Consider the following 22939-nt stretch of genomic DNA (forward strand, 5'->3'; position numbering starts at 1 on the left):
GGACTTTGGCTACTGATGCTTTACTGTTACTATAATTGTTCTCAAAGACATCTCTTGTCCTGAAGGGAAGCTTTCCTGGAAACCTTTTAGTGGCTGTCTACTATAAATAGCATTTGCAGCTGTTTAAAGCAAAGCATACAAGGGAAATAATGATATAGACATACTACTGCAATGAAGTTTAGCAGAAAGGAATTTAATGTTTAAATAAGAAAAATCCATATTGTGCATATTACAACAAATCTTATTAATCTCATTGTTTCAGATGAGCACTGTTAAGAATGAAAACACACTTTCATGAGCACTACACAAAAATGGCCAAGTTAATCCCAGAGTAATTCCAAAGTCAACGCACATACAGGAAATGTACAAAAGGATCTATTTGGTTATAGCAGAAATAGAAAGAATTTCCTCAGACTCAAACTGCTTCCTTTAACAAAGGATCAAGTTCTTCAAGCAACACTGTATTTTTTCGTTTTTAACTCTAACCAACAAGGGTTTGCATCACCCAGTTCTTACCAAAGCAAATGCTTGCATTATATTGTGTATCATTTAGGATTATTTTTTTTCTTACTGAAGAAACACTATTTATAATAAGCCATACAGAGCCCCCCTCCACCTCCTATTTCCTTTTCCTAACTATGAAATTATAAACCATTTGACAGGAAAAACTGTTGCTTCTAAGTTTTAACAGGCATATGGAATTTATTAGCATCTAAAACTGAATGACACCAGCAAAGTCATCTAACATTTGTACCTTAGCTAATCTCTCTTCAAAGCAAAGATGATAGTACCTTCTAACTTCACAAAAGGATTTTGAGATCTGTGGGTGAAGAATCACATAACAAGGTATCTATATGTTTTACTTCCATTTTTACCACTCTCCTCCCTCAAATTTTATTTTGCCATAACAAACACCTTCTTGCAGTGTTCAGCTCTAATTCACTCTACTTTGAATGACAGATGAAAATAACAAGGAAATGTATTTAAAAATTACCTCTTCAGGGCACAGTTCATGGGTACAGCTCATAAAGTGAGTACAAAGCAGTGGGAATGCAATTGAGTATCTTGATTGAGAGGGAAGCTCTAAACACTGCTGAAACATCTTCTCAAAAGCACGACTATAAAAACTGATCAGAAAAAATCAGTTATTAATCAGACATTTAAATGCAATACATATATAACTTTGCTGCAAATCAAGTTTACTTCACAGAAATCAAATATGCTACTAGCGCAAATTTGTAGTTATATCAAGAACTGCCCTATGCTTTAATAATTTTTTTCAACATGTGTTTTCTACATTCACTTCTTATGCATTTTATTTGCACATCCCTATTATTATTATCATCATTATCATATTTTTATTCTGATGTTTGCCACACAGGGACTGCAAAAACTTGCACGTTCTGCAAAAAAGTATTAACAAAGAATCTGCAAATGAGCCCAGATGACTTATGCTACTGCTTGAAGACTCTCTCTAACAGATGTTCAGAAATACCTTTTTCAAACTACTTTTGCTGGAAACCAGAAACCCCAGTTTATTCTCCCACTGGCCTATCTTCCTATGAATTTTGCCATTTAAAAGTAACACTTGAAAGGACAAATCGATCAAGAAATAATAAAAATCTTGTAGGGTCAGTTTAGTAGCATACCAAAATATAGAAAGGTCTGAGGTTTCCACCAACATCTCCACCAAAGAATCTACCATTTTCGTGTGGAAAATGATTGTGTTCATCATTTTTCCTAGTTCTCTGTGGTCCGCAAGACCAAGCGAAGCTTTAGAAACACTGGTGTAGGCCTGGAAAGACACACAAAAAAAAAATCTGCTGTTACATGTGCAGCTGCTTTTTTTCAAATTCCATTGCTATTGCCCATTTCTGTTTGTGCTATGCACAAGACACCTGTGTACTGGAAGACTGTGCAGACTTAAAACTTTTATGTTTCCACTAGAGATTGAAAAAAACCAGCAAACTGACTTTCAGTGAAGTCTCCAAATATCATTTGACTGTGACAGCAATTCACAGATAAACTGTACACCCAATGTATTGACAAAACACAAATGTGCACTTGTAAGCCCTCCCTTAACAATGTGGGCAGACTGAATCACACCCCACACAGCTGCCAAACTGCTTAGCCTCAACACCTTCTATTTCTGAACTGCTATAAACACCCCAAAGAATGATTTGCAAAAATTATGCAAAGTTATATCAAAATGTAGCAAATTATCTATTTCAATATTTCATTGATTTTTAAGAGTAGGTTATTTTTAGACAGCCTGTCACTTGCAGTCTGAAAGCAATCCAGAAGAGCAGTAATTTACATTTAGGCTTTAGGTTAGTGACATGGCATGTATATTTACCAAGTCTTACCTGCAATCTAAACCAATCTAATCTCATTCCTCTGAAGTCAAATACCTCTCCATCTTCAACTGCATCAGGGAAAAATACAGAACAGAAAGCCTTTAGGAAAACAACTACAAATTCAGATATACTATATCAGATCTTCTAAAAAACCCCAAAGGAACCTCATGCTTTTACTCAAAAATTTTCATCCAGCACAATCATGCTAATAGAAATTAAAATATTTATGTGGCAATATGTGTAATAACTTTTCTATATTAAATATATAAAATATATTAGAATACATGAATTTTTAAAATATATTACTACCCAACAGCATTCTTCAAAAGCTCTATCTGCAGGGAACTGCCCTGGAAAAGGGACACACTACAAGAAGCAGACACAGTAACGAAAGAGAAACAAGAGAACAAAAGCAGTTTATACAAATTATCTGCTTCTACTGATTGCATGAAACAAAAAGTGATGGAATCTGCCAGTCTGTTATCATTTTTCCAAGTTCAGTTTAAACTTACCTTGTTTCACACTTAGTGAAGTCATTGTGTTTACAAAAGAGGACATGATGATTGATTCATCCTCTGGGCACACTGAAAGATTCTAAAATAAATGTTGTTGCTATTATTATTATTATTATTATTATTATTATTATTATTATATGGTTTATGAAACAATGTCAGCACCCATGCCCCATTTATCAGCTATAGTGTGACAAAAACCTTAACTTAATCGATGGAATTGATAGAATATTTCAAATAGTGCCATTTAAAGCTTCTAAATTGAAAGCTTTCACTTTTTAATTCATTGGTTGATGACAAATACCTAGGAAAGTTTGCTTTCAAACCAACAGCTGCTCAAAATAGGAAAATCTGTCAGTAAATGCAGCTATGTATTTTCTGTCCTGTAGGTAAAGAAAACCTGGCCATGGCAGGATACAATGGAGCCCATTTCAGCATCACTTTGCTTCCAAAAAGCCCTTTCAAAACTTTTTTCCACTAGCACTGACTTCACCTGAAAAATGGCCTATCAGGCTGTCAAATTTTACAAAATACAACATAAATCTTTTCAGTTTCAGCAACGAATAGGATCATATTTCTATCAAATAATACAATATAGAAGTTTCTCTTAATTCCAGCAATGACTGACATGTTAACCTAAAGGCTGAAAAAAACCCAAATTACCACTCAATCACTTATCTAGTCTCATGCCTGATACCTGTTACGAATTAATGACAACTAAAATTCAAGCCCATTTTTTATTCTTGTTTCAGTTTGGGCTCCATCTAGTGGGGTCACTAGGGAATGAAACCAAAGCAGTTCAGAAAGTTTATAATTTCTTGGTTGGGCTAAATGTGAAAAAGTTTCTACAACCTCCTTCAGTGACAGTACCTGTTGCACTGTTTCTAAACATAACAGTGCTTGATAATAATAATAAAGTATTCTTATATTAATACCTATATATATGAATTCACACCATTCATAATAGTTATGAAGCTGGGTCAGGGGACATTTAGACTGTGCATTAGGAAAAGGTTTTTCACCCAAAGGGTGGTTGGGCACTGGAACAGGCTCCCCAGGGAAGAGGACTCAGCCCCAAGCCTGGCAGAGTTCAAGAAGCATTTGGATGATGCTCTCAGGCACATGGTGTTACCCTTGGGGATGGTCCTGTGCAAGACTTGGACGATCTTTGTGGGTCCCTTCCAACTCAGGACATTCTATGATTCTATACAGAAACTAAAAGCACAACTCCATATCCTAGAATTAAACAGTAACTTGCTTTATCCCGTAATGTTCATCAAAACCCACAAACCAGGAGGCTTTTCGTGAAGTCACTTCGGACAAAGAGCCCTTTTTAAAATTTGCATTTGAGAACCCAGAACCCCAGTGCTGCCATACCTGCACAAGCTCATTTAAGACCACAGCATCAAAGCCAGAGAGATACTGCACGTAGTATCTCTGCATCACTGGGCCGTATTTCCGCACGTGTGCTCGGAGCTCCTCCATGTAGAATATTAGCTCGGCTATGTGCCTAGTCAAGAAGGCAAAAAACCCAATTTCTGTCAGTGCAATGCTTCTCAAGGGTATTTCCTCCTATACCCTGCTTTTAAAACAATTATCAACGGGTAATTTCTGTATGCAAATATTTGTTCACATCGTAAAAGGAGCTTACAAAGGGTCATTTTCTCTGCAAGGTCAAATCCACCCAACAGGAGGTAGGTTAGCAGGATACCACCACAGTAACCCTTAAAGGTTTGTATAACTATTCATCATTTTTTTTGATTAAGAAGCCCTTTTGTAATGCTCAGTTTGAAAAAATGTTTTTCTCAAAAAGTGGTTACACTTGAAAAATACAACTGTAATAACTGCTTTTCTGTATTTTTTTTTTTTTCAAGAAATGAATAGTTGCACAGGTTGTTTCAGAGAGGCTCTGGAATCTTCATCATTCCTTAGGACCTAAATCCAGTGAAGCTAGAAACGGTCTTGTGATTGTTATTAAAGTCCTGCAGTCCTTCAGTTCAACCTTGTGTTCAATAATCTTGAGAACAAATCAAAGTTTCTTGCCTGCCCACATTTGTAAGATCGTGTAATCATTTTTATCATCTGTTTATGGTGACATTCATGCAGTCATAAATTACATAAATAAAGCTTAGTTTTATTTCAAAAACTGTTTGAAAGACAGTTTTGCTACAAGAGACCTTCTACAAATCCACAAATTAAGCTTTTCGACAGTTTTCTTACCTCCTCCACTGATTTATCGATGCAAAATCAGTAACACCAAAGACACGATAAAGCTTTGCTTTTGCTTATTCCAAATAAAAAGGCACAAGACTTACATAAAATACTTTTATTTTATAAGTTAATTTTTACTGATGTGCTCCAGTTTCTAAGGCAGTACTTTTAGTTTTCTATTCTGATGGGAAGCTTAATATTCCCAGGTAAAAGTTTTCTGCGCAGTCTCAACTCTTCTATATAGCCATCCTTTTCTGAGGTTCCCTTGCCTTGAAATGTATTTTGTCTGTGAAATTCTAATATTTAGGGTATAACACTGAAAATGCACATACTTATCTATGAAGTCATCTGCGCTCTTCTTTGGCATATTATCTGCATGACGTAGGAGCCAAATAATTTCATCACGAGCAAAGGATAATGCCATAAATACAAAAAGTGCCTGAAAAAGAAAAATTGTTCATAAGCTCATAGATACACACAATAGTTGGGACAGCTTGTGCACGTTAAGAGGCAACCAGTCTCTAAAACCAAAGTATTTAGAAAACTAAGTAGGTTTTCTCAGAGTGAAGTGTGAGATTTTTCTCCCCCCCCAAACAAACTCAATGTGGTATTACCACTGAGAAACACACTGTGAGACTGTACTAATGCAAAGCATAAGAGGCATCATTACCTTGGGGCCCAGCAGGCCTGGCTGATCAGACAGGACAGTGGCCAGTTCTTTGAGTGCAGAACGTAAAAACTTGCGTCTCTCTCTGTGCATTGAACCACTGCATCAAGAGAACAATCCCAGACATCATCCACTGTGCTAGCCACAGAACATCCGATTTTCTACAACATTTAAGCCCAAGCATAGGCAGATTACACTATATCAACTTCACAAGTTCAGAATTTTGAAGAATGTGGTTCAACTTAAATTGGCATCCCCATCACCAACACTGTATATTCCCGAAGTATCAATAAATTTGACCCCCAAGCTCTCTGCCCCTCCTCTGTGATGTGCATTTGACTCCATTACAACATTTCTATTTAATTTGCATTCTCATTAAGTAGTCAGACAAAAAGAAACTAAAGAATAAACTAAATGCTGCCATCCAGATAATCTGAAAACTAATCTAAAACTCGGGAAGTTAAATTGGTAATGGTATTAAGCAAATCCAAATTTAAAAGAGGATCTCATTTGAAAACGCACAAGTAATTCAGCATTCAACAAATCCCTTTTATATATTCTTTATAACTTTGTTTTAAGAAAACCAACACTGAAGTCAGTCAGGAAAACTCTGTAAGACACTCACGCATGTGAAACAGCAGCTTCTTTGCACTCTCTGATGTCATTAATTCGCTTGTTGTAGCTGCAAGAGGAAAAACAACCCAACAGGGCAATAAGAATCAGCAGCACAGTTCAGCGAGACCTGAGTGCAACTCAAGAGGAGCTGCAATGTTGTAGCAAGCAGGACACAGCAAAAAGCTCATGAGACTTATTTCCCTGATCAGAGCTAAATGCCAAAACTGGATGCTCAAACGAAAAAAAAAACTCTACTGAAGTGCTCCTAATGCTGCTGGTAGAACTCACAACTTTGTTTCTGAGCTTTTACATCATATACTGCAGAAAGTGGCAGCCAGATGCAATTTTTCAAGCAAGCTCTACATTTGTAACATCATTTCCCTTCACAAGATCAAGATTATAGAATTACAGAATCATAGAATGGTTTGGGTTGGAAGAGACCTTAAAGACCATCTAGTTCCAACCTCTCTGCTGTGGGCAGGGACACCTTTTTTTTTTTTTACACAAGATTTGTGGGAGAGATCATCAATTTTAACTTTTGTCATTTCAGAGACTGATTCACGAGACTTTTTCAGAACTGAGACAAAGAAAAGGTGTGGTGGTTATGGAATCAGGCCCTTAAAAGTTATGCATTTAAAGAAATAGTCAAGATATCAAGCAAAAATGTTTGCATAATAAGCAGAACTTAAGTGAAGCAGAAGTAACATTTTTGAAACAGTTCTTCCAAGAAATATGGTATTTTTAACAGAGGTTCTGAAAGAATAAAAGTTGAATTAAAACTTACCCTCTTATGTTTACAAACAAGTCTTCTGCAGCTTTGTGAATATGGAATACTTCATCTCGAAACAGAGCCAAGCAAGAGCTGCTTTGAAGTGCAAGTTTCCAAAGGTTCAAAGCTGTAGCATCACTATTTAGGATTCCATGGCACAAAATAAATCCAACTTCAGAAGTTCACATTGATGTATGTCACAAACCAGATGCACAAAGACAGTAAGAGAACAGTGAGATGATTATGCATTTTCTCTTAAATAGTTCACACAGATCATTAATAAACTCTTTAAATGATAACAATAAAAAAATACCCCTCATGCTTCTAGGAGGTATTTTCATAATATTTTTGCAACATTTTTGCAACTTGAACTACTTCATGCTGACAGTACTTGGCTATTTTCATCACAAATACTAAAGCCCTCACTTTCAGTCAAAGTGTGGAAGAAACTAATGACAAACTCCATTCCAGCAGCACATGCTGAATTCTCACTTCACTGCATGTAAAAGTGATACATACAAATCAGATTTAATCAAGTTCTCCAGAATCTTATTTGAATACAACAGATTTTGCACAGTATACAAAAGTAAGTAGTCTTTAAAATGTTATTTTTTAAACACAACCACGAGCTGTTTCAGAATGTTTTACTCACAAATGATCCATTTCTCCATTGCATCCAGAGAGAGGTACTCGCATGGCATCTGTTAAAAAACCCGTAATTTGTAGCACACCAATTATATAAAAGACAATACATTTCATGAGAAGTAGTTTTTCGCAAAAAGGGACATACAAAGCCTTAAATGCTGATGATCAGACTGCTGCTGATCACTAACAGGGCACTGTTTCAATGCCTTAGAAACAGGGTTTGAACATTAAATGAACTTCCATACCCTCCAACACCTCAAACGAATTTTGTCAAATGTCTGATTTCAACACACATCGTATTTAAAAAGGCATTTGATGTATACTAATCAGTACTTGACAGCTGTTAATGCTTTGGTTTTTTTCAGAACAATAACCATTCACATCACAACTGAGGTGGCAAGTGTAAACACAAATTTCAAAGGAAGTACCAGTTGTGATTTCCAGCCTCTTGGCTCACAAATACCTGAGACAGTACACAGGATTTCCTCCCTCTACACTGCAGAAGTTAGCATTGCTTCCCTTCATTTTCTGATTTTTAAATACTGGAAATGAAGGCACGAGCTAATGTAACAGAAGTTTTACTTAATGCAAGGAAACTTTTCCCTAGTACTGAATTATTCAGTTCTCCCAGTGAGCCTACTTACTTCTCTGATCAATAGTCACATAAGAGATAATCCAGCAGAAAACTACTTTACAGAAAACGTTGCTTAACTGTATCATATAATGCAAATTAAAAGGCCATACTGTGTCAGACTGTGCAGGATTAAGCATTGTACTGGGGGCACTGATGAGGCTCAGTAGTTGTGCGTTTCTCCACTGGTCAGCTGAGAGATTTCGTCGAGGATAGACCATCTGGAGTGAAATCAGAGCATCTGAAAGGGACTAAAAAAGGAGGGTAATGATTAGTTTGAATGGTTAGTACTATTTTATCAGTATGGGTGTTTTCTCAGCATTATAACTCACAATTATCAAAACATTCTACTGAGCTAGTTCTGAAACTAAACTTGAGGTTAAAACCCATTGCATCTAGTTTAACATAAAAAGACTACTCCAGGCTAAAGGAAGGATGCAGAGCTCAGAATTACAGGACATGGGGGGGAAAAAAATCAATAGGGGACAACAACCCTGTCACTTACAACTGGAATTATTCATTATTTCTTCAAGCATCCCAATTATTGTGTTATTCCCTTCTCTGCCACATTATTTACTATGTCCTTCCCCCTTTGGTAGCAAATTATAATTATTTGAGCAGATACTGTCTACAGGAGCATCTTCATAACAAATTAAGCTTATCCAGGTAAGTGTATCCTACGTCTTTTCCATTAGTTTTGTACCAATAGTGGTGCTTGCATGAATCCTCAGAGAGCCAGGGCTGAGCAGAAACTCTGTTGTGACAGCAGAGAAGGTCACTCAGGCAAAAAAACCAAAGTCACGTGCGGAAGCTAAAGCAAAGGACCAAACAACTGTCAGGTTTGCTGCGAAGCAGTGAGACGATAAAGGGACAACCTAAGTGTGCAATTCCACGAGAGTGCTACCCAAGAATGTGTTTCTATAGCACAGTGCCTGGAGGGATCCCTGACCCCAGTTTATACCTCTAGCACAAGAGCAAAAAATCAGAGCGAAAGGCAGCTTCTACAAAACATTTCAAGGGAAAGGATTGGTTTGCTATTAAATACAAGAGATAATACTGAAAAGTGAAGCATCTTTGCTAAAATGTGCACCAGAAAAGATTATTTTCCAATGAGATCCTTAGCTAAATAAGAGTTCTTAACAAGACAAGAATCACTCGAAGGGAAGTGTAACAAAAATAACATCGCAGATTATTTAGACAAATTAGAAGTATTCAAAACTATTTCACTCCAGAACACTTAGGGACATAGAATCACAGAATCAGTTAGGTTGGAAGAGACCTCTGAGATCATCAAGTTCAACCTTCCACCCAACACCACCTTGTCAACTAGACCATGGGACTGAGTGCCACATCCAGTCTCTTCTTAAATACCTCCAGGGATGGTGACTCCACCACCCCCCTGGGCAGCCCATTGTAAGGCCCAAGCACTCCTTCTGTAAAGAACTTCTTCCTAATGTCTCACCTAAACATCCTCCAGTGCAGCTTAAGACTGAGCCCTCTTGTCCTACTGCTGGTTGCCTGGGAGAAGCAGCCAACCCCCACCTGGCTACACCCTCCTTTCAGGGAGCTGTAGAGAGTGAGGAGGTCTCCCCTGAGCCTCCTCTTCTCCAGGTTGAACAACCCCAGCTCCCTCAGCCTCTCCTCATAGGACTTGTGCTCCAGTCCCTTCCCCAGCCTTGTTGCCCTTCCCTGGACCTGCTCCAGCACCTCAATATCCTTCCTGAACTGAGGGGCCCAGAACTGGACACAGCACTCCAGGGGTGGCCTCACCAATGCTGAGTACAGGGGAAGAATCACTTCCCTGGTCCTGCTGGCCACACTATTCCTGATCCAGGCCAGGATGCCATTGGCCTTCTTGGCCACCTGGACACACTCTGGCCACACTCTGGCTCATGTTCAGCACCCCCTGTCAGCACCTCCTGGTCCCCTTCTGTCAGGTCACTCTCCAGCCACTCTGTCCCCAGCCTGTACTGCTGCAGGGAGTTGTGGCCAAAGTGCAGGATCTGGCACATGGCCTTGTTACACATCATACCACTGGATTCAGCCCATCTATCCATCCTGTCCAGGTCCCTCTGCAGAGCCCTCCTAGACTCCAGCAGACTGACACTCCCCTCAACTTGGTGTCATCTGCAAATGTGCTGATGGTACACTCCATCCCCTCATCCAGATCATCAATAGAGGTGTTAAACAGGACTGGGCCCAACACTGATCCCTAGGGGACACCACTGATGACCAGACACCAGCTGGATGCAGCACCATTCATCACCACCCTCTGGGCCCAGCCCTCCAGCCAGTTCCTAACCCAGCACAGAGTGCCCCTGTGCAAGCCATGGGCTGCCAGCTTTTCCAGGAGTTTGCTGTGGGAGACGGTGTCAAAGGCTTTGCTGAAGTGCTGAAGTCCAGACAGACCACGCCCACAGCCTTCCCCTCATCCATCAGGTGGGTCATCTGGTCATAAAAGGAGATCAGGTTGGTCAGGCAGGACCTGCCCCTCCTAAACCCGTGCTCTCTGGGTCTGATCCCTTGTCCACCTTGTAGGTGCTGCATGATTGCACTCAGGATGATCTGCTCCATAACCTTCCCAGGCACTGAGGTCAGGCTGACAGGCCTGTAGTTTCCTGGGTCCTCCTTCCAGCCCTTCTTATGGATGGGTGTCACACCGGCCAACTTCTGATTGGAAATGGATCTGGGACCTCCCCAGTGATCCAGGACTGTTGGTAGATGATGGAGAGCAGCTTGGCGAGCTCTTCCACCACCTCCCTCATCACCCTTGAATGGATCCCATCTGGTCCCATAGACTTGTGAGGATCCAAGTGGCTCAGCAGGTCACTAACTGTTCCCTCCTGGATTACAGGGGGCTATTCAGCTCCCTGTCTCTGTCTACCAGCTCCAGAGGCCACTTGTCCTGAGGACAACCTGTCTTCTTGTTGAAAACTGAGGCAAAGAAGGTGTTAAGTACCTCAGCCTTTACCTCATCTTTGGTTACTATATTCCCCCCTGTGTCCAATAAAGAATGGAGGTTTTCCTTGCCTTTCCTTTTGCTATTGATGTATTTATAAAAACACTTTTTATTATCCTTTACTGAAGTGGCCAGATTAAGTTCAAATTGTGCTTTCACCTCTCTAATTTTCTTTCTGCATGCCCTAACAACATCCTTAAACACTTCATGAGTTGCCTGCCCTTTCTCCTTTTTACCCTAAAACTCTGTGAACTTCTAGTGACAATCCTAAAATGTTTAAGGAAATCAAGAAAAATCTCAAGAGGGTCGGAGAAGGAAAACACAAACAGTACCTGGACACCAAAGCAGAGGAAAAAAAAAACCCAAACCTTGAAAAGTTCAGATAGTAACTTAGTATTTAACTTCAGCTCCTGTCAAAGATTCAAAAATAAATTGCTATGCAATCAATTTGGAAGCACATAGTAAATAACACCTGTATAAATAACAATTGGTCAGTCATGTTCACACAAAACTAGCTTCCTCTGACAGAACAGCAAGTCTAGTGGACAAATGGGAAGTGATAAACAGGATATACATTGACATTGGCAGAGCTTCTGTCACTTTTCCAAGGTATCCTTACATGAAAATGCAGCCTAGATGAAACATCACACAACTGCAACACAACCAGCTGTGTAAGAATGCAAGCATAAAAACATTTGTAAAGAAAAGGGTAAAGGAATTGGGTTCATTTAACTCAGTGAAGGCAACTGAGCAGAGTAAACAGTGTCAGCTTTTGAGTACCGGAGCTATTGTTAAAGAGGCAGTGGTGATCTCCAGGATTCCCACTTTAAGGACAGTCCAAAGCAAAAACCCTCAGGATACAAAATAGAAAATCGCATTCATCTCAACTGGCAAACCAGCATAACAACCAACTTCACAGAAACATGGGGATCTCTTGAATTTCAAGCTACAAACCTACACAAAACACAGGTGTAGCTGTTCTCAGATGATCTGCAACTGATTTTTAATTAATTTCTACTCCTTAGTAAATAAAATGGCACCTTACTAGTGGGTCTCACCATTACTGTACTTCTATAGGTTCTGCTTTTTAATATGTTATCAATCCCCAGCTCCAGACATTCATTATAACTAACATCTCATGTAAAATTAATACCCAACAGCCTTTGACAAAACAAACCCTTGCATATTGACTTTTCAATCTCTGTTTCTCCCAATTAATGGAGTGTGTGCCTGTAAAAAGTAGTTACATACTTTACTGTGAGGTACAAATTCCTCCATCATTTTCTTTAAAGGATTTTCATAATCCACAATCATCTGGCCAAGGCGTGGATATTCTCTGTCACTAAAAGCAACAACAAACAATTCACTTAGGTGCAGCTGTTACTGCTATCATTACACAAATTTCTTACACAACAGATTTTTTTACCTTGCTCCATGTGTCATTTCATGGGCATAGTTATACAATCCAATGATAGCCTTCCTTTCCTCAATTCGGGACAGCAGGATCATTAGAGTCGTGTAGGTTATAATCAAATCTAGGTAGTTCTTTGTTAAATCAAAGTTTACAGTCTAGAAATAGAAAAACCCTGTAAATTATCATTCTACAAATTTTAACAAAACAAGCATAAGACATTTTCCTTGCCTTTCCACCAATTTCCAGCATTTTTTAAATACAATGGACTCTCTCTTTTGAACAAAGTTCTTGTTCTGGTTGCATGACTTTGTATGATCTTGGTTTATTCACTCAAATTCCCAGAACTGTTTGCACTCGTGAAAGCAAGCAAGCAAATAAATCTTTCCAGGCTTAAAAGTCACATGTTACCTGACAGATAGGAAAATTTTTCTTGGATGTTACTAAGCAGTCTGCAGTGCCTTGCTTATGAAATCTATTTTAATAAGACTCTGTAATGTGAAAAGGTAACATCATTCCATAGGATATATACCTGCTCCTTTTTTATATTATGAAACTAAGCCAAATTTAGAATAATGACTAAAACTAGCAAGGTGACATTATGAACATTAAGAAGGTTGAAACAAAGAGGAAAAGGCATTTGAGGTTTTCTTGTGGGGTTTTACAGTGTTTGGCTGTGGAGTTTTGAGGTTATGGGGATTTTTTTTTGTTTTGGTTTGGGTTTTTTTTTTTGGGGGGGGGGTTTCCATTTGTGGGGTTTTTTTGCATATTGGGTTGGGGTTTTTTTGTTTGTTTCGTTTTGTTTTTTAAATATAACTCTTTTAGGTGCTTTTGTACTTGCTTTAGTCAACCCCAGAAGTGACCTCCTCACATAGCTTATGTGGACACCAGTAATATTCCTGTCCTGTGAATCTCATAAGGCTTAAGCATACAAGTAACAGTAGAACCTAAGAATTAATTTGTAGATGCAATAAAGCAAAAATTACAGGAAGATTTGTATGTCTGATAACAGATAACATTGTTACTACTGTTCATAAGAAGCCCATTGAAAACAGTCTGTCTGTCTCTGATTCCAAGCTATTATAAAAATTAGAAATCCTGAAGATAAGTGTTTTTATTTCTCTTGCATTTATAACCAGATATGTCATGTTTCTTGGGCTAACATAAGCAAATCCTTCTCCCCACAGGACTCTGATTAGAAACATTTTTGAAAGCGTAAACCCAGAAACTTACAATATCAAAGAAGACTTGGCAAACATCAATAGTGTTCAGCAGCTCACAGACATGGTCCTTGAAAAACAAAGGAGTAACTTTAGTCTAAAAAGAGCTAATTAAATAATTTTACAACGACTAGTGATGGATTTCGATTCTTCCTTTATTTGAAGAACAGAGCTACAAGTCCAGCTACTTCATTACATAGTTTTATTTCATAAATGGAGTGACAAAACCCTGATGTGACGGGACAGCTGACACATGTGTAATACTTTACCTTAAATTCCATTACATCAACAAAGGTGAAGTAGTACAATGCCAGGTTCTTCAGAATCTCTGACTTTTCTTTCTGGAGCTGAGCAAGCTGTTGCTACAAGAGAAACATAAACAGGCACAGTGTTCTTAGAAGATCTTGAGAAAACTGCTGCAAAGTAATCCCTGTGAAGCGCTGAGTAATCACCAGGCTATGCAAAGAAGCTGCAACATGGTTTTCTAAGACTGAGGTTCTGTGTGTCTCAAACACACACAGAGTCCTCAGCACAGATCATTTTAACAGCTGCCAACTATACTTTGAAGATAAAAGTCACATTAGTACACATTAGTACCAGAGTCATATTGTTTAGCTCAGCTAGAGATGAAAATGGGTAGTTAGGGAAACAGTGTTATCATATGTATAATTAGCCAAAGCAGAACAGTACATGAGCACAAATCAGTATGCCAAAAAAAAAAAAATAAAATAATGACGTTACTTGAGGTAGGAGAAAAGAAGGCGGCAGGTTACAAACTTTACTACAGAAAAACATTATGCTTTTAAATTCTGAACTTACCAAAAAGAATATCCAGGCAAAGCCACGTTAAGCATGCAAAATAAAATGTAGATACAAACATAAAATACAGTAACGGTTCTTGGACCAGTTCCATATAAACACAATAATACATTCAAACAAAAGCAAAGAAATAAAGAAACAAACAAAAAAAAGAAGCAAAACACTAGCACTAGAAACTGGTGGATAAAATGGAAAAGGCAAATGTGAATACAAAGGTATAAAATAGTTCACATGGATTTTTTATTATTATTATTTTAAACAGACAATGAAATATCATTTATTTTTCAAAATTTTCTGGGGGAACCAGACACTTGGACAATTAAGAACACAAAAAACTCTAGCTGCTACTGAACAGCTGTTCTGTTTATCTATGTATTACAGTCTCACAGCACTGAAGAATCCAATTATTTAACTTGCAATATCCAGCTATGAATTAAGTCTCCTTCCCGATACATGAATTGAGTTAAAGCAGTTGTAACACTGAACAGGAAAAAGTGCCCTCCAAAAAGCTGCAAGATTTTAAATTAAAGACTGATCAAGTTAAATAGGATTTTCTTCTCAAAAAGAGCAATCAATTATATGAAAGAGCTAATAAATTGTTAGCTTATTGTCTTTTGAGAGATTAGAACTGAGTACGCTGCTTCAGCTCTCTCTCTTTATAAAGCTGTGCCTTGTGTTCTCAGTTTTATGTAAAGCATTAAAATTCCTCTAAATGCATAGAGCAGACTGGCAGGACCACTACTGTGAGAAAATCATCTCTCCTCTGAATTTTTAGAGGTGATGATGAGTTTTAGAAGCCTTGATCCATGAGGCTTCCACTACAGCCAAGGAAGACAGCAATATAGAGAGTAAATTGGAATGGCTCCATTATAAAATACTCCTGCCTACTTTTATACCACTGCAAAGGATTGGACTTTGAATGCCTCTCCTATATATTTTTTAAGTCTCTCTCATGTAGCCATCAGCTGAGACTTAAACAAAAAAGAGTTGCAAGTACACGTGTTCATTTTCTAACTTGTCCTGATAAATCTCATGCACTAGGAAATATGTTATTTCCACTTAACTGATTTTTGGTATAACAAATAGCAACTGAGTGTCCACTCTTGCAGGACACCACAATTTCAGAGGCACAACACATGAAGTGGGGAGATAGAGCAAAAAGAGAGATGGTGCTGGGAACCACAACTGCAAAAAAACCAATAAATTTTCATAAATTCTGTGAAGCTGTATGGAGTACAGGGAATTATACACTCAACTAAGAATTATGGAACCACTGCTGTGCATTCTTCACTAGTTACCTGTATTCCCAGAAACATTTATACTTCAACGATGCTACTACTTTCCTACAGAGTTAAGATGATCATTCTTGCAATTCTGAGTGTTCAAAGGGTCAAAAAGATTTTATTTAAAATAGTAGCATCGAAGTAAAACAACACCTCAGCTGCGACCACTGTCAGATCAGTATGGGGCAAAGAGTCCCATTCATAGAGCACAGCCTGATGAGTGATGTTTAGAACAGCTGACAGCATGTAGTGTCTTGGATATTTATTTGCATTTTTATCACTCAGGAATGTGGGTGTAGCTCTTTCCACACCCACTGCATCAAAACTTTCCATTACTAATTTCCTAACAGCTGTTGAGAAATTGCTAGTGCTGTATCATTTTGTATTAGGTTTCAGGCTTTTTAACTTTGCCTGCAATTTATTATCAAACAGTTTTCAGTATCCAACAAAAGTTTTAAAATAGGATAAACTGAAGAAATAACTCTTAAAAACATTACTAGCATTAAAAGATTATTTTCACTACAGCTAACCATGCCTTGCTGACATGTAAGTGGCTTACTTATTCTCTATGAATTTAAAGTACAAATTATACCAACAGTATTTTTGTTTAATGAGGTAAATTAGATTTAAGACCTATGAAAAGCTGCAGCATAATTTCAGCATAATATAGCAAGATAAAAAAAACTCTGAAATAATTAATCTGAAATTATTTCTTTTGTCTATTAATAACGTATCACATGCCCGATCGTATCAGAATATTATTTACAAATCAGGATTTTAAATACCAGAGAGTGAAGCTAACACTTTGTGAAGTATATTATCCACAAGATATTCATATTAAATCCCAAAAATCTTTGCACAGTTGATTATGTACACAGAGAAAGCACATTAAAAGAAGCAAAAAACAAATGAGAAAGTGTAAGGCAGCCTCACTCAGAGCCTACAGGAATGATGGCTCAGAGACAAGAGAGTAATGATGCAGCCATTGGGATATTAACCATGTGAATAAATACCAGTTTAATATCAAGGCTCAGGAGAAACACAAGACAACTAGAAAAGGTTGTTCAGAATGTATTAAGCGTGAAAAACCAGAGGATAACTGCACTCCTGCCATTTTTTATCGTGTTTGACTGGTAGCAGTAGCATGTGAATAAATGACTTATTTCATGCTCCAGGAACAGACACTAGGGGAATTTTCTGCTTCTTGCCTCAGTGTGATGGAATATAAGCCCCAAAAAGCAGTATTATAAATTCTGACTTAAAATTCTGAGGATAAGGGTAAATTATCACTGTCAGTGTTCTTGCTGTCATTTGTTGCAGCCACTACACTTGCCACCTGTAGGGTGACTAGACAAAGATTTGAAAAACTCAATTCATTTGAACAAAGTTCCATGTCTACAAAATCCACAGCAGAACAGCAGGGAAAGACAGAAGGATCTGATCAAATGAAGAAAATCAGTTTTAAACTCTGTAAACTAACTGCAGATTGACAAATGTGTCCTTGGTTTTCTTACTTCCAGTTAAAAGCAGTCTCCTAAGTGCTGTGCTGCATATAAAAAGATGCAACAGAATATTTAACATGTTTACTAACTTATGTTTGTCTGCTGCAAAAATCTATTTTTGGTTTGTTTTCATGTTCTTAGCACTAAGTTAACTGTTTTAAAAAGAAAATAGCCACCCATGACCCTCTACAAATGTTATGGCCTCTGGGGTTGACCATATTATTAGTAACGATGGCCAACTGGAGCAGGGAGGCTCCTCTTTATAAACTGATCTACCTGTCAGCCACAAAGAAGAGTTTCCCTACTCTCTCATCTTCATTTACAATTTTAGCAAGCTTTTTACGATTCATTTACAAATCAAACAATTTTCAGAATGCCATCTCACTAACACTGCTTAGCTGAAATACTGTCTAGGTATTAATAAGGGGGGGTTTTGTTGTTTCTTTGTTTTTTAAAGGCCAAGTTGTTCAGTTGTCAATCACGAAATCAAAAGAGAGTTTTAATGGATGAGGATCTCAAGTACTACACACATTTACTCCTCTGCAGGTATTGCAGACACTATGAAGCAACAAGAGCAAGCACATGAGTAGTTTGATTTGCCTTGGCAAGTGATTCATATGGATACTTACAGCAGTGTAAGTATCCATACTTACAGTGATTTATTACAAATAATGATAAAAAATTAAACTGTATTTGGATGTTACTCCATCTCAAATTCATGCCCAGTCAAAGGTTAAGCCATGAACATAAACATGATGTAAACACTGCTGACAGTGCTCACAATTTCAAAAAAAATCTAAGTTACATCATGAGAATTCTGTTCAGTGAAACATTTTAAAGGGATTTCAGGATTTTATGTTACTTTTTGAAACTACTAAGAAAAAATGCCATTTGCAAATGACTGTTAGGCTGAAAGGCTTTACATGCTATACTCCTAATTACATTATGGGATGAGTCATTTTAAGTCAGTCTTATGTAGGTAACAGCTGAAGACTTCAGACACATGAAATCAGAACAGCAGCTATGGTTGTGTCAGAGCAAGCCACTAGAGGAGCAATTTCAATTCTGAATGATTTTTTAGGAAAAATGTAGATAAAGCTCTATTTGTTGCACACAGTTTATTTCAGAACAAACTGCAAAATATCATTAATTTATCCTTTTCTCAAGCATAAGAAATCTTCACTGTTTGTACAAAGCTGAAGAGAGAATGGTTACTCATCATCTGACTTGACTCATGCAGGGGGTACTCCCATAAAATAAACTGCTGCCTCAGCAGGTTGTGGAAAATCCATCTCATTTGTGGTCCCTTCAGCACTAGAAACTCCCTGAGCAGGAGCAGAGCTGAACAGGCAGCTGTGCAGGGCATCCCCTTACCTGGAAAGGGTTTTAGTTTTTCATGGTCAGGAGGCCAGTTACTTTTATGGTGGAGTACAGGGAGTTGGAGTTTTGTTGCTTAAGCAAACTGGAAGTTATTTGAAAAATCAAGTCTCCCCTAGAAGAGATCTATCATCCCAGAAAGCTGGAGAAAAACATTAAAATTTACTGAATCTGAGGATAATTTAAGGAAACAGCTGTCACATCTGTAATGACCATATAATTTCCTCAAAAATAAATGACTCTTTCCTAGTGAAAAAGGATTACCAATACATGAGGCAGCACAGCTGAGATCCTAAAGTTATGTTTCCACAGAAGACAGTTTCTAAATTATCTTCATTAGTGCTGTGCAAATTATGATATTAAGAGCTTCAGTAGAAACAAGCAAATAAATGAGATTTTCCTTGAGGTACTGTACCCCTTGCAGGGGCTGAAAGACATACTTGGAAAAAACAAATGATTATTTGTATTAAGTGTTTTGAAAAAGACTAATTACTGGAAGCACCTATCACAAATTAAAAATCAAGACTGGTTATAAAGTCTGTATTTCAATTTCTTGTTATAGAAGAAAGCATTTAATAAAAGCATGCATAAATGATTTCTAATAAGCTTTAGCCAAGGAGGTCCAGCCACTTTGTGCCACAACACTTCTCCCACATTCAGGTAATTTGCTATGCAAACACCTCACAATTAAGTGAAACTGTGAGACACAGCAGACCAAGCATATACACTGGAATCTAAAAGGCAAAAAGGCAACACAGTTGTGAAGAAAAATTAAATAAAATCTTGAGTGAAATAATTCCAAACTAAAGATCCTAACTGAGGCAGGCTGGAAATGCTCACACAGCATGTGCTCTGCTCCCATGGGATCTTATTTCCAGTACCCACTGACACAATACAGCAGAAAATTAGCACAGGTAAATAAACCCTCAGAACACTATTTCCTAAGAAATTCAATGTGTAGTCAATGCAAAACACGAATGGAATTGATATGAATAATACTGAGAACAGAGCTACTAGATGATGATCATCAGCAGTATCTGGAAAACAGACATTTCTCCCACTAACCATCCCCTTAGAAACTTCCAAGAGATGCTTCACTGGTCTGCTGACTGCTAAGCAAGGACGGAGCCTCAACTTTTCCAACAGACATTTAAAAATTTAAGAAGTTTTTCTAAAAGGAAATTGCTGCAGAGCAATCTGAGTAAAAGAAAAACATATGCACAAGAAAGAAGGCAGATACTCTCACTACTTGCCATATGTGGTTTTTGGGAAAGCAAAAAGGAGACTACAGCTTCATCACACAAAGGCACAGAGCTTTACCTGAGCAGGCAGCAGATTTAACAGACTCTATCCACAATCTATAAAAAATGTATGTCCTTTCTCCCTGCATCTCCAGCTCCCCATTGTGAAGTATTTTATTTTGGTTTTAAAAGGCATTAAGTATTAGCACTGACTGAGAGTAGAGTAACTTTCAGGTCCTAAGACATTTTTTTTTTGAGTCAAGTAGGTTCTCTTTCAATTTATCTATGGCAAGAGCCTTGCCTGTACATATTATAAGAGGGTGAGACCTAAAAAGCCCTCAGAAAAATCAGGCTGCTTCTGCATCCCTTACTTTGGAACTTTTCTTCTGATGCTAGTCCAGGAAATTCAATAAAAATAAATGCTACTCTGAGTCAATATTAGCACAATCAGATCAGCGACCTGACCAAGAATGATGGTGTTAGAAAGCTTTTTGGAAGGCTTATGTAGCTTGGAAGGCTTATTCAAAACAAAGCTTAAGTCAATTTAAAATAAACAGTACAGTTTCCCCAAAATCAGAATATACTTTTGTTTTCCAAGAGGAGTCCAAAAGGTTTGTTTCTTACTTTCTCAATCCTTCAAGTTTTTGCTTACATACATCCTTCCTTTGCAAATATTCCACACACTATGCAGCAACACTCCATTGCTGGCCAATTTCCTTAACAGTTAATTTAAGAGCCTGGTCTTCAAACTGCACATTTTCAAGGTTATGTGGTTCACAATGGTTATTGGAAAAGAAATGGCAAGTGTAAGAGATCACAGGGACTGCACTCAGGCAACGAGAGAGAGAGAGAGAGAGTTATGAACTGATGAGGTGCAGAGTTATCTATAATTGACCCTCTGGAAGATGAGCTACTCCACTTCCCAGCCTGGTCAGCAAGGATTCATCAGGCACTTCACTGTTTCAACAGTCCACAAACTTTCATTCTTGGAACAATACTGAAAATCAGTGACTGTCAGACATTGCTCTAGTCTGACTCAGTGTCAAAACGGAGAAGGAACAAAACCAGGAGCTGTGTTTTTCATGGATAAAGAAGTAAAAGCTATCAATAGCAAATATAACAGAATCTCTTGTTTCAACAGAATGAAAATTTAGGCTTTTCAAGTTCATCTGATTACAGCAGACACTGCTCATAGTCTTCAGTGTGTTGCTCATTTCTGAGACACAGAACACTGCAGAAGATGGTACCTGAGAGAAAACAAACCAACAGCTACAAATAGGGTGGAAAAAAAAAAGCTGGCACTACCTATTCTCCAACTGAATGCAAACCTGTTTGGCAACATGACCTACTGACATGTGAAAAGGTACTACTAACAGTATAGGTGCACAGTGCTAAGCAGTGTTTGTTGAACATATAAAATCCAAAACCCCTTCCTGAAAGGCTGCCCCGGAATTTTCACGGCAAGGAGGAAACGCAGCTTATGATTTCTCAGCTATTTCCACTGCAGGAATCCTTTGTGATATTTCTTTAATTGATGTGTTCCTGTTCCAATAAGTTTCTTGCCCTTTTAAAGCTCTGATGACCCATTTCCCTACCGAAGGAACTCCCTGGTGTGCCCTCCTGATACATGGTAAGGTAGTTGTTGGCCGGGGCAGGAGGGAAACAAAGGCAGAAAGGAGGGAAACATCTTCCTGACCAGGAACCTGATGCTTACACCTTTTCGAAGCTAAGGTTTATAAACAAAAATTGATTTTACCTCAAACTAGAACTTTCTCTGCACATGACATGGCTTTTGTTTCATGAGGTATCTGTAATGGGTAAAGGTTTCTTTTTTGGGAGATACAACACTCTACAGGAAACATCTATAAATAAGACGAGCAAACTGCCATCAGCTCTGACCACAGGAAGGGAACCCCAGCTGCCTATTGCAAGAGCTCAAAATCCTACTTTAAACTGTGCTCATACACAAGGAGGGTAGGCTTTCGTCAACTGGCTGGCTCATGGTAAGTAAACACAAGGCAATGACAAAACATTATGAGCGCGTCCTATTTTAGAAACTATGACTGTCAAAATACAGCAAGTTAGCTTCGATCTCTTTCCACAAACTATACAGGACCAAATCCTTAAATATCTATCATTAGTTAAGCTCCAAATTCACAGTCAACAACTGCAAGACATTTAGAGCACACATGCAACTGCTTTAAACAAATTCTATATATATCACTTTCACTTTTAATAGTAGATCTGCCACTCAAATTTAGAGAATACAGAAGCATTTACCAAACATGGTTAAAAGGGCTTTTTATTTTTACATAAACTTGATAAAGAATTTCAATATTTGTTACTCACACAATCAAATTCAACACAAAAATGAGCAATATTAAGGAGTACAAAGCATGTACAAGTTTTAAAGTGAGAAAGCACATGGTTACTGAAATTGTTTCCTCCATAAGGGAAAGTTTTTCTCTGTTGTTTTTTTTTCTTTTTTCCCCCATTGGTATTACTGGAGAGATTACATAAAATTTTGAGATGGTAATGTAAAAGAAACTAATTATTCCCATTGTTCTTACCACTACCATTCTGCAGAAACCTGAATGCTTAAAGCAAGCCTAAACCTCCCAAGCACACATGCACGTAGTTGCATGCAGGGAACATGCAAACCCAACACCTACCTCCACTTTTTGCCTTTAGAAAGAAATATAAGCAAGTAAAAAAAAAAA

General features: G+C 37.9%; 1 protein-coding gene across 4 annotated transcripts in view; it reads right to left on the reverse strand.

The window, feature by feature from the left end:
- The window catches only part of NCKAP1 (NCK associated protein 1), a 58551-nt gene that overhangs the window by 23136 nt on the left and 12476 nt on the right, over positions 1-22939 (reverse strand). For 2 of the 4 annotated variants that reach the window (XM_027752102.2, XM_027752104.2), the window contains 15 exons: positions 14267-14353; positions 14011-14067; positions 12793-12935; positions 12618-12708; positions 8521-8658; positions 7784-7832; positions 7147-7303; positions 6373-6429; positions 5751-5847; positions 5413-5519; positions 4247-4379; positions 2870-2951; positions 2367-2425; positions 1650-1795; positions 995-1127 (listed from right to left, as the gene is read on the reverse strand). In XM_027752102.2, coding sequence (XP_027607903.1) covers positions 995-1127; positions 1650-1795; positions 2367-2425; positions 2870-2951; positions 4247-4379; positions 5413-5519; positions 5751-5847; positions 6373-6429; positions 7147-7303; positions 7784-7832; positions 8521-8658; positions 12618-12708; positions 12793-12935; positions 14011-14067; positions 14267-14353 — 1536 coding nt within the window. Of the gene's footprint in view, positions 1-994; positions 1128-1649; positions 1796-2366; positions 2426-2869; positions 2952-4246; positions 4380-5412; positions 5520-5750; positions 5848-6372; positions 6430-7146; positions 7304-7783; positions 7833-8520; positions 8659-12617; positions 12709-12792; positions 12936-14010; positions 14068-14266; positions 14360-22939 lie in introns of all 4 variants that reach the window. The other 2 variants (XM_027752101.2, XM_027752103.2) reach the window with 1 other exon arrangement.

Source organism: Pipra filicauda, unplaced genomic scaffold (assembly GCF_003945595.2).
Source record: "Pipra filicauda isolate LSUMZ 115617 unplaced genomic scaffold, ASM394559v2 scaffold21_size4447388_pilon, whole genome shotgun sequence".
In the NCBI taxonomy this organism is placed as follows: domain Eukaryota; kingdom Metazoa; phylum Chordata; class Aves; order Passeriformes; family Pipridae; genus Pipra; species Pipra filicauda.